Source organism: Pholcus phalangioides, unplaced genomic scaffold (assembly GCF_987345545.1).
Source record: "Pholcus phalangioides strain wild (caught in Gottingen) unplaced genomic scaffold, Ppha-v1.0 ptg000015l_1, whole genome shotgun sequence".
NCBI lineage: Eukaryota > Metazoa > Arthropoda > Arachnida > Araneae > Pholcidae > Pholcus > Pholcus phalangioides.
This window is the reverse complement of record NW_028301608.1, coordinates 53,060,861-53,080,721: the sequence shown is the minus strand read 5'-3', so window position 1 is coordinate 53,080,721 and position 19,861 is coordinate 53,060,861. Positions and strand designations below refer to the sequence as shown.

General features: G+C 34.5%; 1 protein-coding gene across 8 annotated transcripts in view; it reads left to right on the top strand.

Moving 5' to 3' along the window:
• Window positions 1-19,861, top strand: part of Dys (Dystrophin) — a 257,301-nt gene that overhangs the window by 132,871 nt on the left and 104,569 nt on the right. For all 8 annotated transcript variants that reach the window (XR_016194043.1, XM_089243761.1, XM_089243760.1 and 5 more), the window contains 3 exons: window positions 1,298-1,471; window positions 2,735-3,002; window positions 3,387-3,565. Coding sequence is in view for 7 of the 8 variants with exons in the window: in XM_089243761.1 (XP_089099887.1) it covers window positions 1,298-1,471; window positions 2,735-3,002; window positions 3,387-3,565 (621 nt within the window). In the remaining variant the exon portion in view is untranslated. The remainder of the gene's footprint in view (window positions 1-1,297; window positions 1,472-2,734; window positions 3,003-3,386; window positions 3,566-19,861) is intronic.

Here is a 19,861-nt window from a genome sequence, read left to right as displayed (position 1 = left end):
GTATTATCAAGTCTTACCAAAAATGTTACCAACTATCAGAGAAATCATCAAATATGGCTAACGTATAACCTTTGATGAGAAATACAGTGCTAGAGAGTATGCATTGATTTGAAAATTATTTCAGTGGGAAAAAATTACCTTGGCAAATGAGTGAGGTGAGTGTTTATGGTAATATAAATTTTTTACATAATTTATAACTTATGCAAAATATCTTCATCTCTGATTCCTGATTATAGTAAAGATCAATAATTCAAAAAAATTTCGTGTTAAAAAACAACATTTTTGAAATGGGCAAAATAGTCAGAAAGAGCAAAATTAAAGGAAAATACAGTTATGTTCCATATATAGGTGATGTTAATTAGAAGCATACACTAAACTTCTCAAAAATCTTTTTTTCTATTGTTAGGTATTAAAAATGGCATAAAACGATGAAAAATGTGTCGTTATATTAGAGTTTTGACATTTTCATTGATGTTATGAGCAAGGTTCATTAATATTATTTTCTTAGTGGATCAGCCCAGAAAGCCAATTATTGACATTATAACCAAGGTGTTGTTACAACTGTAGTCATTATAACCAAGTTTGACTGTATTGTATAATTTTGGAGTGATATGGAATAAACTATTTTTTTCAGTAAGCAATTAAAAAACAAAATTGCTCACTATTGTTTGGTAAGGGCATATGTGAATTGATTTCTAAGTTCACTTCCATGCACCAAGACTAGTTTGATTGCCTTCTTAATTAGTGCATTACCAATGAATTTCTATTTTGCAAGGAATACATTATAAAAGTTTGGTAAAAGTTCTTATATAAAACTTGAAAAATCCAACCAATATAAGTATATATTGGTTACATTCGAGCAAATGTAACCAATAGGCTTATTGGTTGTTGTTTTTTTTCAAATTATTTAAAATGTCTTTTATAAAACTTTTATAGTGTAATCCCAGCCTTAGACTGATATTTTAAGTAAATGCTGTTTTTACTCTTCATTTTTCAAACACATTTCTTATCTTGGTTTTTGTTTGCTCTAGTTAGCACATGCCACTGTAAAACATTGTTTACAGGAAGTCTTATCATACCAGAACTCTCTCCTAGAACTTTAGTGCCAGATGCTCCTCTGTATGATAACCATGGCAACATTATCTATATTTGCTTACTTGAATCAGTAATGGATTTATTCCATCTTTGAAGATGTGATTGAGGTTCTCTCTTTTCCAAGCTGATATGTATTATCTTTTCTGTCTTTTTTTTTTCAACATTTGAATTTTATAATAAACAGTATTTTTCTGTGTAACAGGTTTCCACTGTCTTGCCGGAGCGAAAACAATCTTTAGAAGACTTTTATAAGAGTATCTCTCAGTTTTTCGAACAGATATGGAACGAAAATCAATGGACAGCAGAAACTAAAGAATATCTATCAAAGCGCCTGGCTTTGTACAGTGGTGGACATGCTGTTGATGGAGAAAATAAGGTAATAGTGAGTTTTTGTCTAAAAATCATTCAATTCAGTACAACTTATTAAGCTATGTTACCAAAACAAATATAATGGCTTATTTCGGACGATATTACTAGAAATGAAAATTACTCTGCAATTAAGTTTTATTTTTTATCTGATTGAACTATAGCCTCTGTTTATCTGAGGCTAAGGAGACTTATGATACAAACTCTGACAACGAAAATGATGATTTTCTGCTATACTGGTCTGAATTAAATAACACTGACAAAAAAGGAAAACAAAGATGTGTGTGTATTTTTTTTTTAAATTGTATATTCCTCATAAATTAATTTGTAGTATGAAATTTTAATTGTTCCCTAGTTTTTCCTTGATAGTGCAAATTTACAGTGGCATAATAGTATATGTTATCCTTAGTGTGCGTGAACAACTAAATAAAGTGCATAAAAAAGACCGTGATATACATATAAAATTGTGTACATCAAAATGGAGCAATGTACGATAGGATGTAAATGCAATGTTTATCTTTTTTCATGGTATATCTTGTCCACAGTTACTTTCTAATTTTTCATATTTATAGTTGGTAAGTCATTTTATGGGCACCCTGTATGCTTAAGAAAATGCAAATTTCTTCAAAATTAATAAATTAACCATGTGGATAATGTTTGTTATTTTTTATTGTAAAAATTTAGGGGAATTAAATATATGGTATTAAGAAAAAGCAGAAGTGAAAATGAATACCAGCGGCCCTTTTAGGTATAACGTATAGTTCGGCCCTTCTAGTGTTAAATGAGTTTCATCTACAAAGAAAATATGTGGAACTCAAGAATTTGACCAGCAAGGAGATTATTCAGTCTAATTTTTGGCATCTGTAGTTTTTGACGTGCAACGAAGGGAATGGGAGGTTAATGGGAGAACTTTATTGAACTTTCTATGAATTTAAAAGATATTGAGAAAATAATACTCTGTGCCAAACGGACTAATCTAAGTTTGAGCATGGTTTTCCCGAGAATATTTATGCACTGTAATATGTATGAGCAAGTTTAATTGATTAATGATTTATAGATAATAAATCACTTATTAACACAAGTGTAAATTCATCAGTGTGTAGAATGCGTAATATTTTTATACATTATAAATTTCCTTCAGAAATATGTATTTTTAAAATTTTGAAACCGTCAGGATAAAAGTGAATTTAATAAGCAGCAGACTTTGTACGATGGCTCGATTTTATCATTGTGTTAGAAAATTACTTAGTTTTATTTCATTGATTCATTTTAGATCCATAAAGAATCTGTTTTGGCTCACAGAAATTCAATATGTCAGTTGGTTCAGAAACAGAAGGAGCTTGAGTCTGAGTGTTACAAAGTAGGTGTTGTGTTGCCAGTTGCTGCATTCAGGCATAACCTGAGTCAGATACTGCAGGAATGGGATCCATTGATGCAGCTTTTGAAAAAAATAAGACCCTATGAAAGATGCTCCTCACCATTGCCTCTTGAGCCTGAAGCTCCTCCGCCGCTTCCACCTCCTACTACTTCAGTTATGGAAGGTATTTGGTTTATTTTATTTTCCTGTAAAATACGGGACTGAAAAAAATTTTATGAGCCTTATACAGTCATTGGTGAATTTTATGAATCTCCAATATGCAAACCAGCATGTTCTATGAACAAGCCCCCCTAACTATATGACATTTTTTGATTGTGTCTCCCATTTACAAACTTTTGATTTTATTAACTAATTGTTCAAGTCTTTGGGTTCATAAAATGAGTGTCAACCATATAATTTTCTGTATTTAATAACAGTTATCACAATGTGTTTTTAACAATGGCAGATAATACTTCCAAGACATGGAGTTTGACATAAGATGCACTAAAATAAAGCATGATTTGAAAAATGATGTGATTTTTTTTGTTTCTGTTTTTTTTCTGATTAGTTCGCCGTTCCAGAAATTTCACATTTGGTTCGATACCTCCAACTGGACCAGCGAAGGTGTGGGCTGACATGATCTGTGAACTACAGGATTGGTTGGATAATCAAGAAATGACCCTCCAAACTCAGGCTGTGGATGTCACTGATAAAGATGCCATTGTCAGTGCTGCTGAAATGGTGCAAGTATGTTTTTTTTTGGCTTGTTCTTTTTTTAAAAAACTGTTTTCAACTATTAATCTTTGTTTTTTTATATACGTGCTATCATTTTTCTGTGAGTTTTGTTTCAGAATTAAATTTCTTTAGCTAGGATTCTTGTACAAAAAGAAGATAGCTAATTTTTACTTAATTTGATAAACTAAATATTGAATAGAAGAAATATGATTTATGGTCATTATAAGGTATTTTTTTTACCATGTTTATAGTTAAAATCACACGTAAGTGAAATCTGAATGATTGAACATTGGGGGAGTTCTTTCTTGAATTATTTTTCTTGGCTTCAAAACTAGTTTCACAGAAAGAAATATCGTGCTATCATTTATTTGTGAGAAAATTTATTTACATGGGAAATTTCTTGATATCAATTTTCAATAGAAGATCAAAGTTAATTTTTCTCACTTGACTTTACATTAGTTTTGTTAGGGGTACCAGTGTGTGTACTAATTTTTCAGTACATGAATTTGAAAAATAGTTGCAATAATGTTTTAAGGAATTGGTATTTTGGTTTTACAATCATGGTATGAATCACAGTCTGTGACGAAGCCTGTGTGTTTTTCGTACTAAATATCATAGAAGTGCAGTACATGTCACTTTTTGTCAAGACAGTTTTAAAAGCAAAAGCAAGGTTACATATTTATATTGCAAGAGGTTTTTGATATAAGCTATCGGTGGAGGGCACAGAAATTTTTTTATCCTTTTTTTTAATTTGCTAATATTATTTTAATATGAGTGAGTAAAGAAGCTACGCTGGAGGAACTATGGGGGAAAAAAAGGTAGGGGTAAAATTTTATTTCAGCTCAAGGAAAAGGAAACTCATAATTTTTATTTTTTGAATCAATTTATATAAAAAAAATTAGCATGTTCCACCTCAGAAGATAGAAAACATATTTTTTATGATGGCGCTACTGACAGAGGCTTTGATGATATGCAAATATATTTCTCAAAATTAAAATTCAACTGTGAAAATTTTAGTAAAAAATATGTAGAATTATATAATTTCAAATGCAGTGTGTGAAATGAGTGTTTGAGTTGATTAAACTATTCCAATAAGTGAATAATTAAATAATCAATAGTTGTGAATCCATTCTATTTTTTAACACGAAGGCTAATTAGACCTGAATCATCAGTTTACTGTCTAATCTAAAAGGCTTACCTTTTGTGTCTTTCTTTTTCAATGCAGAGACGTTCTGGTTTCTATAACTTAATTTCAAGCCTGAGCCAAAACTGGCTATATTTACCAAAAAAATTTTTTTGAATGATTTGTGTTTATTGCGTGTGAAATGCCCTTAATTTTTTTAAAATTGATTGACTAGTTTTGGTGTATCTTTACTAGGACCATTTGAGATTGGTATACATATGTGTACTTCAGGTCTTAACTTGAAAAACAAATCATTAAAACCTGTTAAAAATCAAGGTATACATATGTGTACTTCTGGAGCAAAGAAATTAAGTTATGCTTGTGTGGCCATGTCTTTGTTTTTATATCACTTGTGAGGAAATATTCTGTCAAGAAAAAAAATAGCTAACAAAATCACGATATTCCCTCTGATACACCAATGGACATTCTTAGCTTCACTGGTATCACTTTATGAAATCTCAGGTGAAATACACAGCACTATGGGCCATATTCACAGACATGGTTTAAACTGTAGTCACAATTTTTGGATAAGAGATCAGCATAGATTTGTTAAAAAACCTGAATTTTACCAATCCGTGTTGATCTCTTATGAAAAAATTGTGACTATGGTTTAAACCATGTCAGTGAATACTGCCCTATGCAATACAATTTTAGTTCCTGGTTAACCAGCCTCATTTTCCCCATGACTTATGACTAAAAAGGGCAGAAAATAGCTTCTTTTTTATGAATGCTTTAAACTTTGTTTTTGAACTCAAGAGGGCAAATTTCTGTTATCTTGGGGAAGGGTGTCAAACACCTTAAAAGCAGAACTGAGTTGTAAGGAAATATCATGAAATATTTAGCAATAAATGACAGTTTTTCCCTAGAATTTCCAGTTCACACAAATCATGGATACCCAATAGTGGTCATATTTCATTGAAACTATAGTGGGGACATATGGCAATGTTGTCATTCAATCATCAAAAAAGATTAACCAGAGAAAAAATGGTTGATTTGAGACCAAAAATTCAGGGTGATTCAAAACTCAATGTATAAACTTTTATGGGAAATAGAAAACGAAAAAATAACATAATCACATAGGAATGTATCGCTGGAAACCCAACCTGATCAGCTGGAGGATAAACAAAGATGCAGAAGTGATAAGCCAATAATAGGTGGAGAAATTCTTTAAAAGTTTCATTGTGTGCATAACCATGGATGGTAAGAACTTGAGCACTCGTTGTGAAACTTGTAAGTGTACTCGTACTTGAAACGTGTACACATACTGTCCTTCTGTGAAGTATTGCTAAATAAAGAGTTTTTCACCCATTATTGGCTTGTCATTTTTGCATCTTTGTTTATCCTCTAGCTGATCAGGTTGGGGTTTTTGGTCATATATTCCTATTTGATTCTGTTTTGTTTTTGTGTTTTCTACCTCCCCTAAATGTTTGTACATAGAGTTTTGAATTACCCTGTGTACATCCATCACTATAATCGCAGCAACAGCCTCTCATTGTTTGACATTTTATCATGCAATATTAAAATCATAAAATACCAACATTTTGCTCATTTCACATGGCTCATTTCCAAAAAAGTGCTAATGCCATTGTTATACATAAACATTTGTCACATTAAATAGTTTATCATTGTCCTAGATAAAAAGATCAGCAGCTTTAAAGCACCTACAATATGTTATATATGTTTTCTGTGATGAATATTAAAAGCGGGGTTTTATCAAATTATACAGTAAAACATGTGCAAAACAGAGCTTCCCAAAAAAGTCAGACTGATAAAGAAGCTTGGAATATCTCTGTTTGCATGCTTAATGGCTTCTTAGGTAATTGCTGTACCAAAAAATCATCTTGAGCTTGTGGAAAAAAAACTATACAAAAACAGAATGCCTGATATTTCTCCAAATGGCACATCACATCCTCCATCCATGCTCATCTAGAAAAATTTAAAGAAAGCATGGGTGGCTTATTCAAAAGAGCACCTTCACCAAAAAATTCTCAACTATTAGCATCTATATATATGGTGGTGGAGGGGGGGGGGGGAGAGCACATCAAAAATATCATGGGGCTAAAATATAATGAAGTGTATATAGGAAAAAATCCCATCATATTTTCAAAATTTAAGATTCTATTATTACTCTAATTCTATTTTCTACGAAATGTCTAGATATGTGACTTATATTCTAAAATTTATTCACAGTATTTAAAATGATTATCAGAGTGTGAAAAGTTCTTTTTTATGTCTTCAATATTACAGTCACTCAATGAGCCAAAAGTAGTTGACCAATTCGCAAATATTGATGCCCTCACCTCGAAAACAAAGCTTGAGGGTAGTAATCATCATTTTCACGATTATTCAGGCCAAGCAAACCACAGAAATAAAAACTTTTACCCAAGGACAAAGAAAGTGTTTTTTTGTTACACAGAGTAATTGGAAAATGTTATGAATGTAGTGATGAAGAATGAAAACGTATTTATCAAAATTGAATAAATATTACGGAAACCGTAAATTTTTATCAGCAGTGAACAATAATTAGTAGAAGAGAGCACATGATTACGAAATTAAAAAAAGAAATTGACGAACAATCTCGGGATACTTCACAGAACAAGTTTATTACTGCACCTATACTCTCATGTATATCGATGTCCTCCGATCACTGATCAAGCAGAAACGAATTTATGGGTCAATGATGGCGATTCGGAAATTTCCACGTACGTGTCTTGAAATCAATTTGGTGGAAGCTTGTTAAAAGTTGAATCTTTTCCGTTGCTTTGAATTTAATGGAGCTTATGCAATGCGGCGTGCATAATGTGCCTCAAGATGGTCTTTCTATCCCGAGCTGCATAAACTCCCAATTCCATCATAACAAGACAAATTAATGGATAGGGAAGCTTGTTAAGGACTGCAAAGTGGAAAGTTACTTTGCTTGGGAACATGCACTAATGAGCCCTTTGCTGAGAGGATTTTAAATGACGCGAATTACTTTCGAAAGTGCGATAAGAGAGAAAGACTTTCAAGAGCTTTGCTTTTATTGAATGAGGCGACAAAGTATATGCTGTTGAATCTAATGGGAAAAGATGCTATCACTGCGTAAATTTTGTCTGGTGACGTGTTGTATTTTCACGAAATGTCGGCAGCGTGGATGCACTGAGCAATCGCAGTTGCATTGTTACTTCGAATGATAACCGAAACCATAGCGTAATGTTCTCGCTCCCTTTGAATTTTTATTTTTAAGGCCATAATAGAGAACATATGCGCTATGTTGAAGTAGACGAATGCAGAAAAGAAAAACCGAAAACAATAATACCCAGAAAATTCTAGGACGTGTGAGCCAAATGCTCTTTTGTTAAAGCAACTCACTGCCAGAAATTTTTTTTATTCACAATATTATGGTCGAAAGTTGGTTCACCTAATATACGTTGAAAGTCTGTTATAACGAGTATGACCTATAACGAGAATCTCGCTATAACGAGTGATTTGCAAGTGATTGTTAAATAGCTAATGTTAGAGATACAAAAAAGAATCGGTTACAGCGAGTTGAAAACTAGAATGCATTCGTTATAATGTGAAAATAATTTTTAAAAATGGCAGGTTTTCCTTTTCGCTCAAGAATCGAACATGATGACGCGTATCACGGCACACGCTACTCGTAAAAATAACTCTTCGAATAAAGAAAGGATACTTTAAAGTCAAATTGTTTTAACTTCCCTCCCCCCCCCCCTTTCTATTTTCTGGTTTTCCTACTACTATACACATGGTTTATGGGATGATTTTATTCGACTTGCGTCTCTTGCAAAGACCGAGTCTTGCAGTTTATATACAAAGTCGTTTCCAAATGACCGAAAAAATCGGGCTAAACATAATTTTCTCCGATTAGCGGAGAAGTGTTGAGTCCATACAGCCATGGAAATGAGCAGTTGTATAATAGTTGAGAATTTTAGTTGTCCAGTTGGTCGACTGAATCGCTTTGATAACACGGAAATTTTATGCACAAATGTTTTTTTTTTTAATTACTAGAGAAAACTATAAAATATCCTTATATAGTGAATTGACGGCTGTGAGACCAAAAAACAGCACAGATTTGATGGCTAGAGTTCCGTTCAGTTTTGATATTGAAACAAAGCGATCTAAAAGACGTTTTAATGCAGAAAAAGTAGCAATTTCCTACAATTCTTTAACCTGACAGAAAAAAAAAAAAAAAAAATCGAAATTCGCTTATGACGGAAAGTCCGTTATAACGACAGTTTTCTTTGTTTATTATGAACTGCCGTCATAACGGACGTTTACCGTATAACAGCGGTGCTCCGTGTACACTTCCCAGGGACTCCGTGACGGCTCGAAGGAAATGAAAGTCGGTGAATTTGATAAATACACAGTCAAACTCGATTGTACCGACATGGATGATTCGGCAAAAGTTTGTCGTTATAATCGAGGTGTCGTTACAGCTGAAGTCGACGGTTTTAAGTCTGAAAATATAATCAGATGCGATCAAGTAGTGTGTTGAAGCAGTTTTATTATATTTAGGGTGACCATATTTGATCCGGAACAATACGGGAAATTGGGATCATAAATACGGGATATCGCCAGTTCACGCTAAAGTGTTGCCAATTGTCAGACAAATCGCCAATCCTTAAGCATAACCCACTGAGCTATAAGGAAAGCTCAGTGACATAACCATTGGCGAGAATAAAAGGTTGAACACGGCCAGGGCTTCCTGAACGGCATCACAGGCCCAAGGGCAAAATGATTTTTCTGTGGCTCCTTACTCTCTCTAGCCTAGAGAAAAAAAAATACATGCTACCCAGTTTCATACGCATTGTCGAAAATTTGACCAGACTTTTTCACAAGGCCCTATCTGCACTTGACGCCCCCCCCAGACTGTGCCTGGGTAAGCCTATGGGTTAAGATGGCATTGAACATCGCAAATATGTGAGATTAACATATTGATATAGTCATAATTACCACACGCGTTCCCTAATTTAGTAAGGATTACGAATTAAAGTTAGCTTTGTTGGAAAGAAAGGGCCTTTTTAATAAGGAAAAAAAATGTCAAAAAGGGCAAAATTACGGATTTTTTCGTATACGTTTCATATTATCACTATAATTATAATAAAACGGAATAACTACAGAAAATGCGTCATTATATCCGAGGTCGGTGCGTTTTAATTGACGTAAAAAGCGAGATTCATCGGCATTATTTTCCATGCAGATTAATCAGAACTGCCAATTAATAACATTATAACCGAGTTGTCGTTGCTACCGAAGTTGCCATTATCGAGGTCAACTGTACAGAGTGTCCTGTTAGTGCTAAGGCGGCCTTTATCTCATCGGCCATCTACCTTAGAGGTATGATTCCGATTTAAAAACTGCCCAAAAGGCGTTCAAAAATTACCCTGTACAGTTTTTAGAGTGAAAGTACAGTGTATAGCAAAATAAAAAAAAATATCTAAATTTTTATACCCTTGTGCTCTATACAATGGTGCTCTAAGATATATGAATTCAAAAATCGGAGAAAAGTTATCAAAGAAATAGTAAAAGCTAATGGACACAGCGCTCTTTTCCGACATTTATGCTGTCCTTCCCTAACATTTCTCCGATTTTTGAAGTCAAATATCTCTGAGAATATTGCACTTGGAAATACATTTTTTCTGTTGGCTAGATACAGGGCAACAAATTTTTTTTATTGGAAGTTAGTGCACGGGGGAGGGGGGACCGTATAAAAATTTAGATTTTTTACTTTGTTACACACTGTATTTTCACTTTAAAAACTGGTAGACAGGGTGATTTTTTAATGTATTTTGAGCATTTTTTAAATTGGAATCATACCTGCACGACGGACGGTTGATGAGATAAATGCCGTGCCAGCACTTACAGGACACCCAGTGTATAAAAAAAGAAGCCTACGGGGCTGCGCTATAAGAATTATACACCAGAAAAGGGCTCCGTGAGTCAAAAAATGTTGAGAACCGCTGCCGTATAACGTCAGCATCCGTGGAATCATCCTTATAGTACGAATCTCAGATAATACGATAATTTCGTTTGTTATAATTGCTGAGATTCGAAAATAATTTTTCATTTATTAGTGTTTCCTTTGTAACTTCCATTTCGTTATTCATTATAACAGTTATATTGCTACTTAACAGTATATGCACCTCGTACATATTCCTACGGAATTTCTAATGAATTGGTACGTGCTGAAATGTGTAAGTGTGGCCCTGACGTATTTATGTTGTTAGTAGGGTTACCAGATTCGAAAACTGAGAGGACGCCTGCGCGAGCACCCTTAGTGATGCCACTTACCTCAATTTGCACAATAGATGGCGCCACTACTCCGACCAATTAAACTGGCCGCAACAATTTTTCTATAAAACAGAACTACTTAAAAAAGCAGAAACGGACAAAATTCTGGGAATTTCGGTGCTATTGGTGAATGCTTGTGGTGGGGGGGGGGGGGAGGAGGAAAGCACGCACAACACTCATATCAATGAAGAAATGTGTTTGAAAGTGGGAAAAAATATTATTGCTTAAACCTGAAAAAAGAGGGCAAAAGGGTGGATTTTCCGAAACGTAAGGAGGACGGTGGGTAACCCTAGTTGTTTACAATGGGACTGCTGCCATCTCTCTTCCATATTTTAAAGTAAAGAAGAGAAAGCGTGTATTTCCATGTTATGCCAGTATCGTGTTGTAGGTCTGCTTGCACTCTCCAGAGCTATTTTTTTTTTTAAATGGGAGACCGCCTTGCATTCACTCCGCGAAGTTAGAAAACCAACTTCAGCCGAGCACCACCGTGCTTCAAGAGGGTTGAAATATGGATCCTTACAATGAGAGTCCACGAGATTCCAACACGATGCTCACACGACAGCACAGCGGACATTATAATAGTTATAAGAAGATAAAAATTTCTAGCATACATATATAAAGTTAATATCTAGCATACATATGGAGTGGATCGCTATTCACATCATGTATTTTTGTAGTGACGCTCATTACATTTGATTAAAATTGTTTTTCAAAATAGGGAGAAGGGAGGAATGCGATGCAACGAAATATATAACGCCCCACGAGAGTAGTGATGGGAAATGACCTGATGAGCTTACCCACCATGTAAAGCTGGCATTTTACCAAAAGCCTCGGTAAAGTAGCTACAGCTTCATTTGTGTACAGTACAACCACTTTGAGGTCGGATTCGTGTTGGCTATTGGCTTTACGGTTAATTCGGTCGGATAATCAAAAGAGAATTTCAATTGATCAGTTCACTTGAACTGGCGTACGAGGAAAAAATAAAAAATAAAAGCGCAGAGCACAGTGTTGCGCTCAGATATTTAAAATAGAACGGATGGTATTGATTTCGTCCGCAAGAGAAGCCGGAAATGTTTTGTTGTAAAAAATTACGAATTTCTTTTCGATTCTCATGTGCACAAGTTCCTTTGTGTTTTTATGATAAATTTGCCTCCTATCCAGTAATTCCTGGAATCGTTCCCGCTTTTTGCATGGAGATGGTCGACTGAGCTTCATTTTCTCTGTGGGTTTTGAACTCCCACGATAAAAGAGAGCCGGTCTACACCTCGAAAATTTCTCGCCACCTCAAGCAACAGACTTGTTATATTAAAAAATTATGCTCGCAAAAATACTCACAAAATTTTCCAGTTCCTTAAAGGTGTGAGTGGTGCAGTGGCAAAGATGCTCGTCTACTACTATGAAGGCAGGTTCACGATTTAAGGTCAAGGACATAGATAAGTTCATTCCTTACCGGACCTGAGGTGACCCCCGATAGATTTTGCCTTCTTTATATGCTTTTGCGTAGTCTCCTTCATTCTCAAGTTGAAAACGGAAGTAGGCCTATATCATGACTTTATAGAGCAGAGTTCTCCATCATTTTTTCTTGTCGCGAACGCTGCCTGTACCCATCATCGAAAGAAAAGTCCCTTACGGCAAGTTTGACATACTTATATCTGAAATCAGGATATGTTAAACCTTGAATTTAATTTGTACAGGGCGTTAAATTGGGACGCGTTTAAGAAGTGCTCTTAAGCACGAAATCTGACACGAGCATCGAGCACTCTTGGGAGGAGCACACAAGAAGCACCAGGTTGAAGATGCCTGCTATACAGAAAGATTTCCACCCAACTGAATCGGTGATAAATTGCTGTATGGTGATATGATCGGAGTTGGTGTGCAGTAAAGTAGTGGTTCTTTACTTCTGGTTTGGTAGATAGATGGCAGTACCTGAACAAGCTCGACACTTACATACATTCGCAGCTAATTTCTCAAAAGAAGAAAAAAATCCACAAACGGTCGCGCATTTCTTACTTTTTACACTGGTACATCTTAGAGGTGAAATGCTAATAAATTTTCTAAGTGGCGATAGGCTCAGATTGTAGGCGGTAAGAGGTTATCCTTGTTGACTCGAAGTTAAAAAAAAAAGAAAAGAAATCTTCGGGTTTCCATCAGTTCTATCAGTGTTTTGTAATCTATATGTCTAAAAGGACCGCACGGCTATTGTTGTTGTAAAACAAATTTCTATAATGTTGCACATAGTCCTAGTTGTGCTAATTTCATATTTGAATTATTAACAAGGCTAATTTTGTATTATTATTGATATTATTTTTATTTCTCTGTGTTCCCTTGCTTATCCGCCCGGACTTTCAGCTAGAGTTTTTTTTTCCAGCACGACTCGCCCTCCCAGGCATAGTTTATATATTGCTGGTGTGACAGAGCCTGGTCGTGATCAGTTCGTTTAGTTTAGTTTAGTGTTTTGTGATGAACCCATTAGTCGTATACAAAAACCTTGTGGTGGTGGTGGCGGTATATCCGGTACATATCCAGAATATTTGCAGAATTTGGTTTTCATTTGATCATTAGACTGGTGAGATTTCCCAATAGGAATGTGTTCACGAGGTGCATGTGTACGGTTTAGTAGTAGTACTAAATAAGGCGACATAAGTGTAAAATACAAATTTGAGACAATTCAATGTCGGGAAAATAGACTTCCATCAAAAACAGAAATTGATTTATTTTTCACGTATACGTTACTGCGAAAGCCTGAAGTGCGGCCAATTCGCGAAGTGGCCGGAGATCTCTGACCAAAGCTCGATGTGCTGATGCAAGACGGCCCGGTAGGAGCCAAATTCATTTTTTTGTAATCGCCAACGTGTGATACATGTCTATATATATATATATAGCAGCTGTAGTGGATTAGCTCTATGTGACGAGAGAATAAAAAAAATTATAAAAATAATTATACAACAGTTTTTTCTGTCAAATTTTGGTGGGGAAAAATGATTACCTCATCGTGACTGTGGTTTGATGGGTTGCCATAACTAACGAGAACATAATTATCACGGAAAAATATACGCCAACGTGACGATGATCCCGAATCATGTCTTTTCTTGTCGGACTTTGGCCAGGGATCACCGGCTACTTCGCGAACTGGCCGGGTGAATATTTAACGAAACTGGCCAATTCGCGAATTGACCAATTTCGGGCTTTGGCAGTAACATACATAAAAACAAAAAAATACATAATTAAATTTTATTTAATTATTGAAATAATGAAGAAAAAGGGGAAAAACTCTTCGGCTGCACCGTGGAGATAAAATTTTAAGAATGAAGATAAGTCCGGCTGCAACTGGAAAAGAAAACTTATGTTTCTTCAGTACTGCTGCTATAAGTACCTAGTATTGTTATTTCGCCTCCCGACCTCTTATTAATTAACATTTCGATCTGAATTTCGAATTACATCATTACACTGGGTTTTTCTTATTTTTCTCTTCAGTTTAATTTTTTTTTCTGACCACTTGAAGTGGGAATTGGCAACTTTCCAGATTATAATGGTCCAACTAGAATAACAATATTAATAATAACAAAAGAAAAAAAGTCTCAAAAACTATCTTCTAGATTTTTTTCCCCCTTCAAAGAAAGGCTTATACTTGCTCATTTAAGGCGGCCTATTTTTTTTTTTGTATTTATCTCATAACCCAACTGGTTCTTTTAGGCCTCCAGCCTTTTTCTTGTCGGTATCATTTTTTTTTTTGTCTTCCCTTACATAATTCTTTTAGAACAAATCGCTCTTCCCCGCTCCGACCCCCCTCGAATCAAGCGTGGATCAAACTCCGCGGTTGCCATGACAACCGGCGTCTGTTTCCCAGGGTTCCCCGCTTCAGAAGCGTGAGGCGCGTGTGCCGGCTCGCGCGGCTCAAATCGATCCCTGATTTACTACGCGGCCGAGGGCGGCTCTTCTCCACTTTTACTATTATACGGTTCAGCCTTTCGTTTAAAACGTAAGTTTTGGGCCGAGCCCCACTTTCCATGTTATTTATTTTTATTTTTTTCACTCTCTCTTAGCGTGTGTGTTTGTGTGTAAAACTATTCGAATTCGAATACTCGTATTTTGTCCATTCATCAAAGGGTTACGAAAATACGTTCGGTTCGCAGGAACCGCATTTCGGCGTTTTTTTTTCTCTTCTCTTCTGTTATCCTTGCAACATTCGAGGACGCTCAGCGACATTCGGGGATAACGAACCCTTGGTTTTTTTTGATAATATAAATTAGATTTTTTTCTTCGTTGAGATTTAAAATATTTTAATATGAATACATCGTGTCTGATTTATGTTAATTTTCAGTGATTAATTTCACTCTCTCTCTCGTACGTACTCGTTATCAAATGATTTTAGATATAACGAGATTTTTCTCTATGATTGGTTCGAAATCAAATTTTTTCTCTGACTAAATTGTCTAGCATCACTAATCTTATTAGTAGGGGGAATTTTCGAAGAATTTTACCCGTTAAAAGAAAAAAATATCGACACCTAAGAAGAGACTCGAAGTATCTGTCACCCGGTGAGTACTAGGAATGTTTTTTCTTCTTTTCTCCTGAACTCCGTAGAAGATTTGTCTAAATAAAGACTTCCGGCGAAAATAGTTTATAGCGCTTTCCCTTACATAAGTGATAAACATGTAAAAAAAACTAATTCTTGATTTGTAAGTAAATATTTACTGATTCTTTTCTGGTTTATTCATTCAAATATTCATTCAAATATTTATGAAAATTATGTCATAGTGAGACTGATTTTGAACTGAAATGTTTTGATTAAGAACTTGACTTGTACACTTCTCCAACTTGATCAGTTGATATAATGCCCAGGAATATTTGACCAAAGAGTAATTGAATAAAGACTAAATCAACTATATCTCTTAGTTTGCGTAATTTGTTATTACTATTTAATTTCATCGGTAATATATCTTAAAGTAAAAATCTTCTTTGTCTTTGTAGTTCTTTAGAATTCTCAGTGAGTTGTGAATTTATTGTGTTTAAACTGTATTTAATCATGAGAGGAATTTATTTTCAACATTCTTTGATATAGTATTGCACTGAGAATGTTTTAACCATTTTGTATAAGTTTGGGTGGGGGGGGGGGATAGCTATTGAAGATGAATTTCAATTTTCTTCTTTATGAAAGGAGAAAAGGAATGCAAAAAATGATATGTCTGCTTATTGTCCGCATGTTCTTCATTATGTGAGAAAAAGATTTTAAAGACGTTTGACATGTCTTGACGTGAAGTGTACGGGTCAACGTGATTATGTAAAAGGTCTAAAAACCTTTTAGATAGTAGTAGTAGTAGTAGTAGTAGCAATTTCATGCATGTGTTGATATTTATTCAAGCATATAATTATCGATCTTATTTACATGAAGATGAGGAAATCACTTTTTTTCATGGCATTCATTTCAACTGGTTTGTTTGCATCAAATATATATATATATCACAGAAATCTCACATTCACTACATAAAAATGTATAATTGAAAAAACAAATTTAACTTTAAATTAAAATAAAATAAAAATATTTTTATGCGCCAGGAACCTAAAACCGTCAACGCATATATTTTTTTTGTTATTTTGGGCATTTTCAAAAATATTTTTGAGAATTATTGGGATATTTGCATTCAAAATTAAAACGATTGCATTAGAGGTCGTAGACACTAGAAATACTCGAATTTCAGCCGTAATTCTAGGGTCAGTTTTGTTATTATTTCAGCATAACTTGAAGCTTTATATTCTCTAATAATACACATTATTTTGTCGGGAAAATACTTATTGGCCCTACTGAAGAATGTCTTTCCCGCTACCATTTTTCGAAAACATATTTTAAAACTTTTTTTCTTTTTGTCGTATTTATATACTATTATTTGTTTGAAAAAAAATAAAAAAATGCGATGCCATGAAATTGCATCAGCAAGATTGAGTGATTTTAATTGAATTGAAGTAAGAAAATTATATCTTTTGATATAATATTTTTGCTAGGAAATACATAATTTAACAAAACACTAAAATTGTATAAGGAAATCGTAATTACGAGGTTTTAAAATTTTTTTTTTAATGTTAAAAGTTGATTTATCGGTCATTCCGTGGATTTTCTAGTGCTTCATTGCTCATTTTTGGATGTAGCGCAGCCTCTAACAGTCATTTTACCACCACCGAATCCACGTTGATGCAAAGGATTATCAAACGGTCATTATCACTAATCGATTTTCGATTTCTTTATCCGTGTTTATATCTTGAGCTATCTAATCGCTCTTTTTTCCTTAATCTAATCGTTTTTTCTTCCTTGAGAGCATAATGGGCGATTAATCTCCTCTCTGAAGTCATGCATAATTAAAGGTTCAACTGCATAACAGTGAATAGATAAACTGAGGAGACCAATTTTTATCCTTATTTTTTTAATAATAACAAACTAATGTAGAACATGTGTGTGATATTTTCGTATTAAATGATACAAAATGAGTAAAATTTGACTGCACGCAATCAAGTTTCTTTTTTCTTACATTGTCGTGAGACAAAGTAAACGTATACAGGGTCCATAAGAAAGTCCCTTTATCCAGACTAATTCGCGAACCGTTGATCCTAGAAGCATACTTCCCACTGGAAAAAGTATCCGAATAACATGTAGATCTTAGATATACCCCATTCAAATTGCAAGGGGTTGTATAGCTATTAAAAAATTAACTCTTTATACTGACACCCTGTCCTAAAAATTCCAATTAGAAAGTTGTTGCCCTGTCTATCCCGAACTCAACGGATATAAATTCCATGTTTCGAAGTTTCGAACTGCAATATTCACTGAGATATCTGAATTGTAAAATTGCTGAAAATGAGGAAAAGAGCAGCATATGAAGCGTAGAATAAGCTTGTCCATTAGTTTATGCGATTCTTCCCGTCATTTTCAGCGATTTCCGAATCAAATATCTCATCGAATCTTGCACTTTAAATACATGGAATTTTTTTTTCGCGTTCTCAGGCAACACCTATTTTCACCTATAGCCATTGGATATACTGAAAAAGGTAAAGATTTAGCATACGGTCTGCCTGCTATATCCAATTGCTACAGGTGGAATTGACGATTTCAGTGACGTCAAAGCTTTGTGCGGAAGCTTTCTGCTATAGAAGGTGTTGGCTCAAGGAAGAGAGGGCACCAACTTTCTATTCGAGTTTTTTAGGACAGGGTGACCGAATAAGTCATAAAAATAAAATGAAAAATAACTACACAACCCCTTAGAATTTAGATGACCTATATGAGGTCTGCACGTAATGTTTTTCCAATTGGAAGTATTCTTCTGTAATCAATAAGTTTACGTATTATTCCAGGATAAAGAGACTTTCCTAACCACCCTGCCTACCTTGGTACTTTTTTTTTTCCTGAAAAAGGAGGCTTGAACTGAGACAAACTATTTTTGTCACAAATTTAGATTTCGCCGTCGTTGCGAATCTGATTATTTATTGAAATTATCTCTAATAATGCTTTTTGCGATGACAAAGTGATTCAGCTGAGATTTTGAATTTTCGTGAATGCCTCGCGAAGAGCGAGCTGTCATTGATTAAAGTCTACAAAATTATTTAAAGCTGGACTCGTTGTATCATTATTAAATTAATTTGAAGAAATTCAAAAACCTTATACTTCTTTCTCTGAGAAATCTGAGTTTGTTTTTTGAATAGCAGGAGACAGAGAAGAAAAAGATATAGAAATATAAGATAAGACTAGGGAGAGCGTTTCTCTCTCTCTCGCAGTGAAAGGGGTTAAAATATTCCGTTTGATCAATAATTCAGCTTCTGCTGCTTCGAAATGTACAAACACAAACGCCTCCCTTGTTAGGAGCTCTCTCTAATCAATCAGAAAACGGAAGAAAAATGTGATTCCTCTGCGGAACCGGGAAATTCTCGGAACTTCCGATTGTGTCTGCTTGTATTTATGTCTCCCCCATTCCCCCAATCGTGTGTAAAATTAAGAATAAAATAAAAGTATATGCGTATAGCCTATATAATAGGCACCTGCCATTACAAATGCATGCATAGTACGTGGGTGGGGGAAAAATATATTCGGTAATTTTCAATTCTTTTGAGCATTGTAATTTATTTTATTCTGCAGCAAATATAAGGAAGCCGCCTACATTTGTAATTGTAAAAAAAAACACACGAGAGAATATGTATTATACGTGGATTTTAGAGATACGTGGGTGGTATAGTTGCATATATGTGGGCGTAAAATACATATAAGAGAGTATGATGGAAAATCCGTCTCCCGATTTCCTTTGATTATTAGTTTATTCCTTTTGATCATTTATTTTTCTTTATGATTTTTTAATTTTCGTATTTCTCCTAATTCAGCATTAATCAAGTAAGAGCAGGTATCTTTTTTTCGTTCAAACTTTCCAAAAATCATTCAGGGTGTCGCAGAAAATTCGTAAATATTGTAAAAATTCATGAATATTGTAGGAATCGATATTTTAATGCGGTTTGTGCGAAGAAGTTATTCTTACGAAGGTGGATTTTTTTTTTTTTTTTCGTTGCAGAAAAATGTTTACTTCCAAAATTTGTCAATAGCGGGCACTGCACGAAAGCTAATCTTAAATTTAATTTTACTGGCGGTTACGTGAGGTTTTCATTGTGATGTTGACATTGGTGGATAAAGCACTATTGGCGAAGTTGTTATACCTCAAACATGAATAGCTGGCTGAAACTTTACGAACGTTTCGGACATAGAAGAGATTGGAGAAAGGTTCCGTGAAGGAATTTTCATGATTTGCCTTCGTGCAACGCCTACTATTGGCCAAAAATAAAAACTTTTTTTTCCTTACACCAAA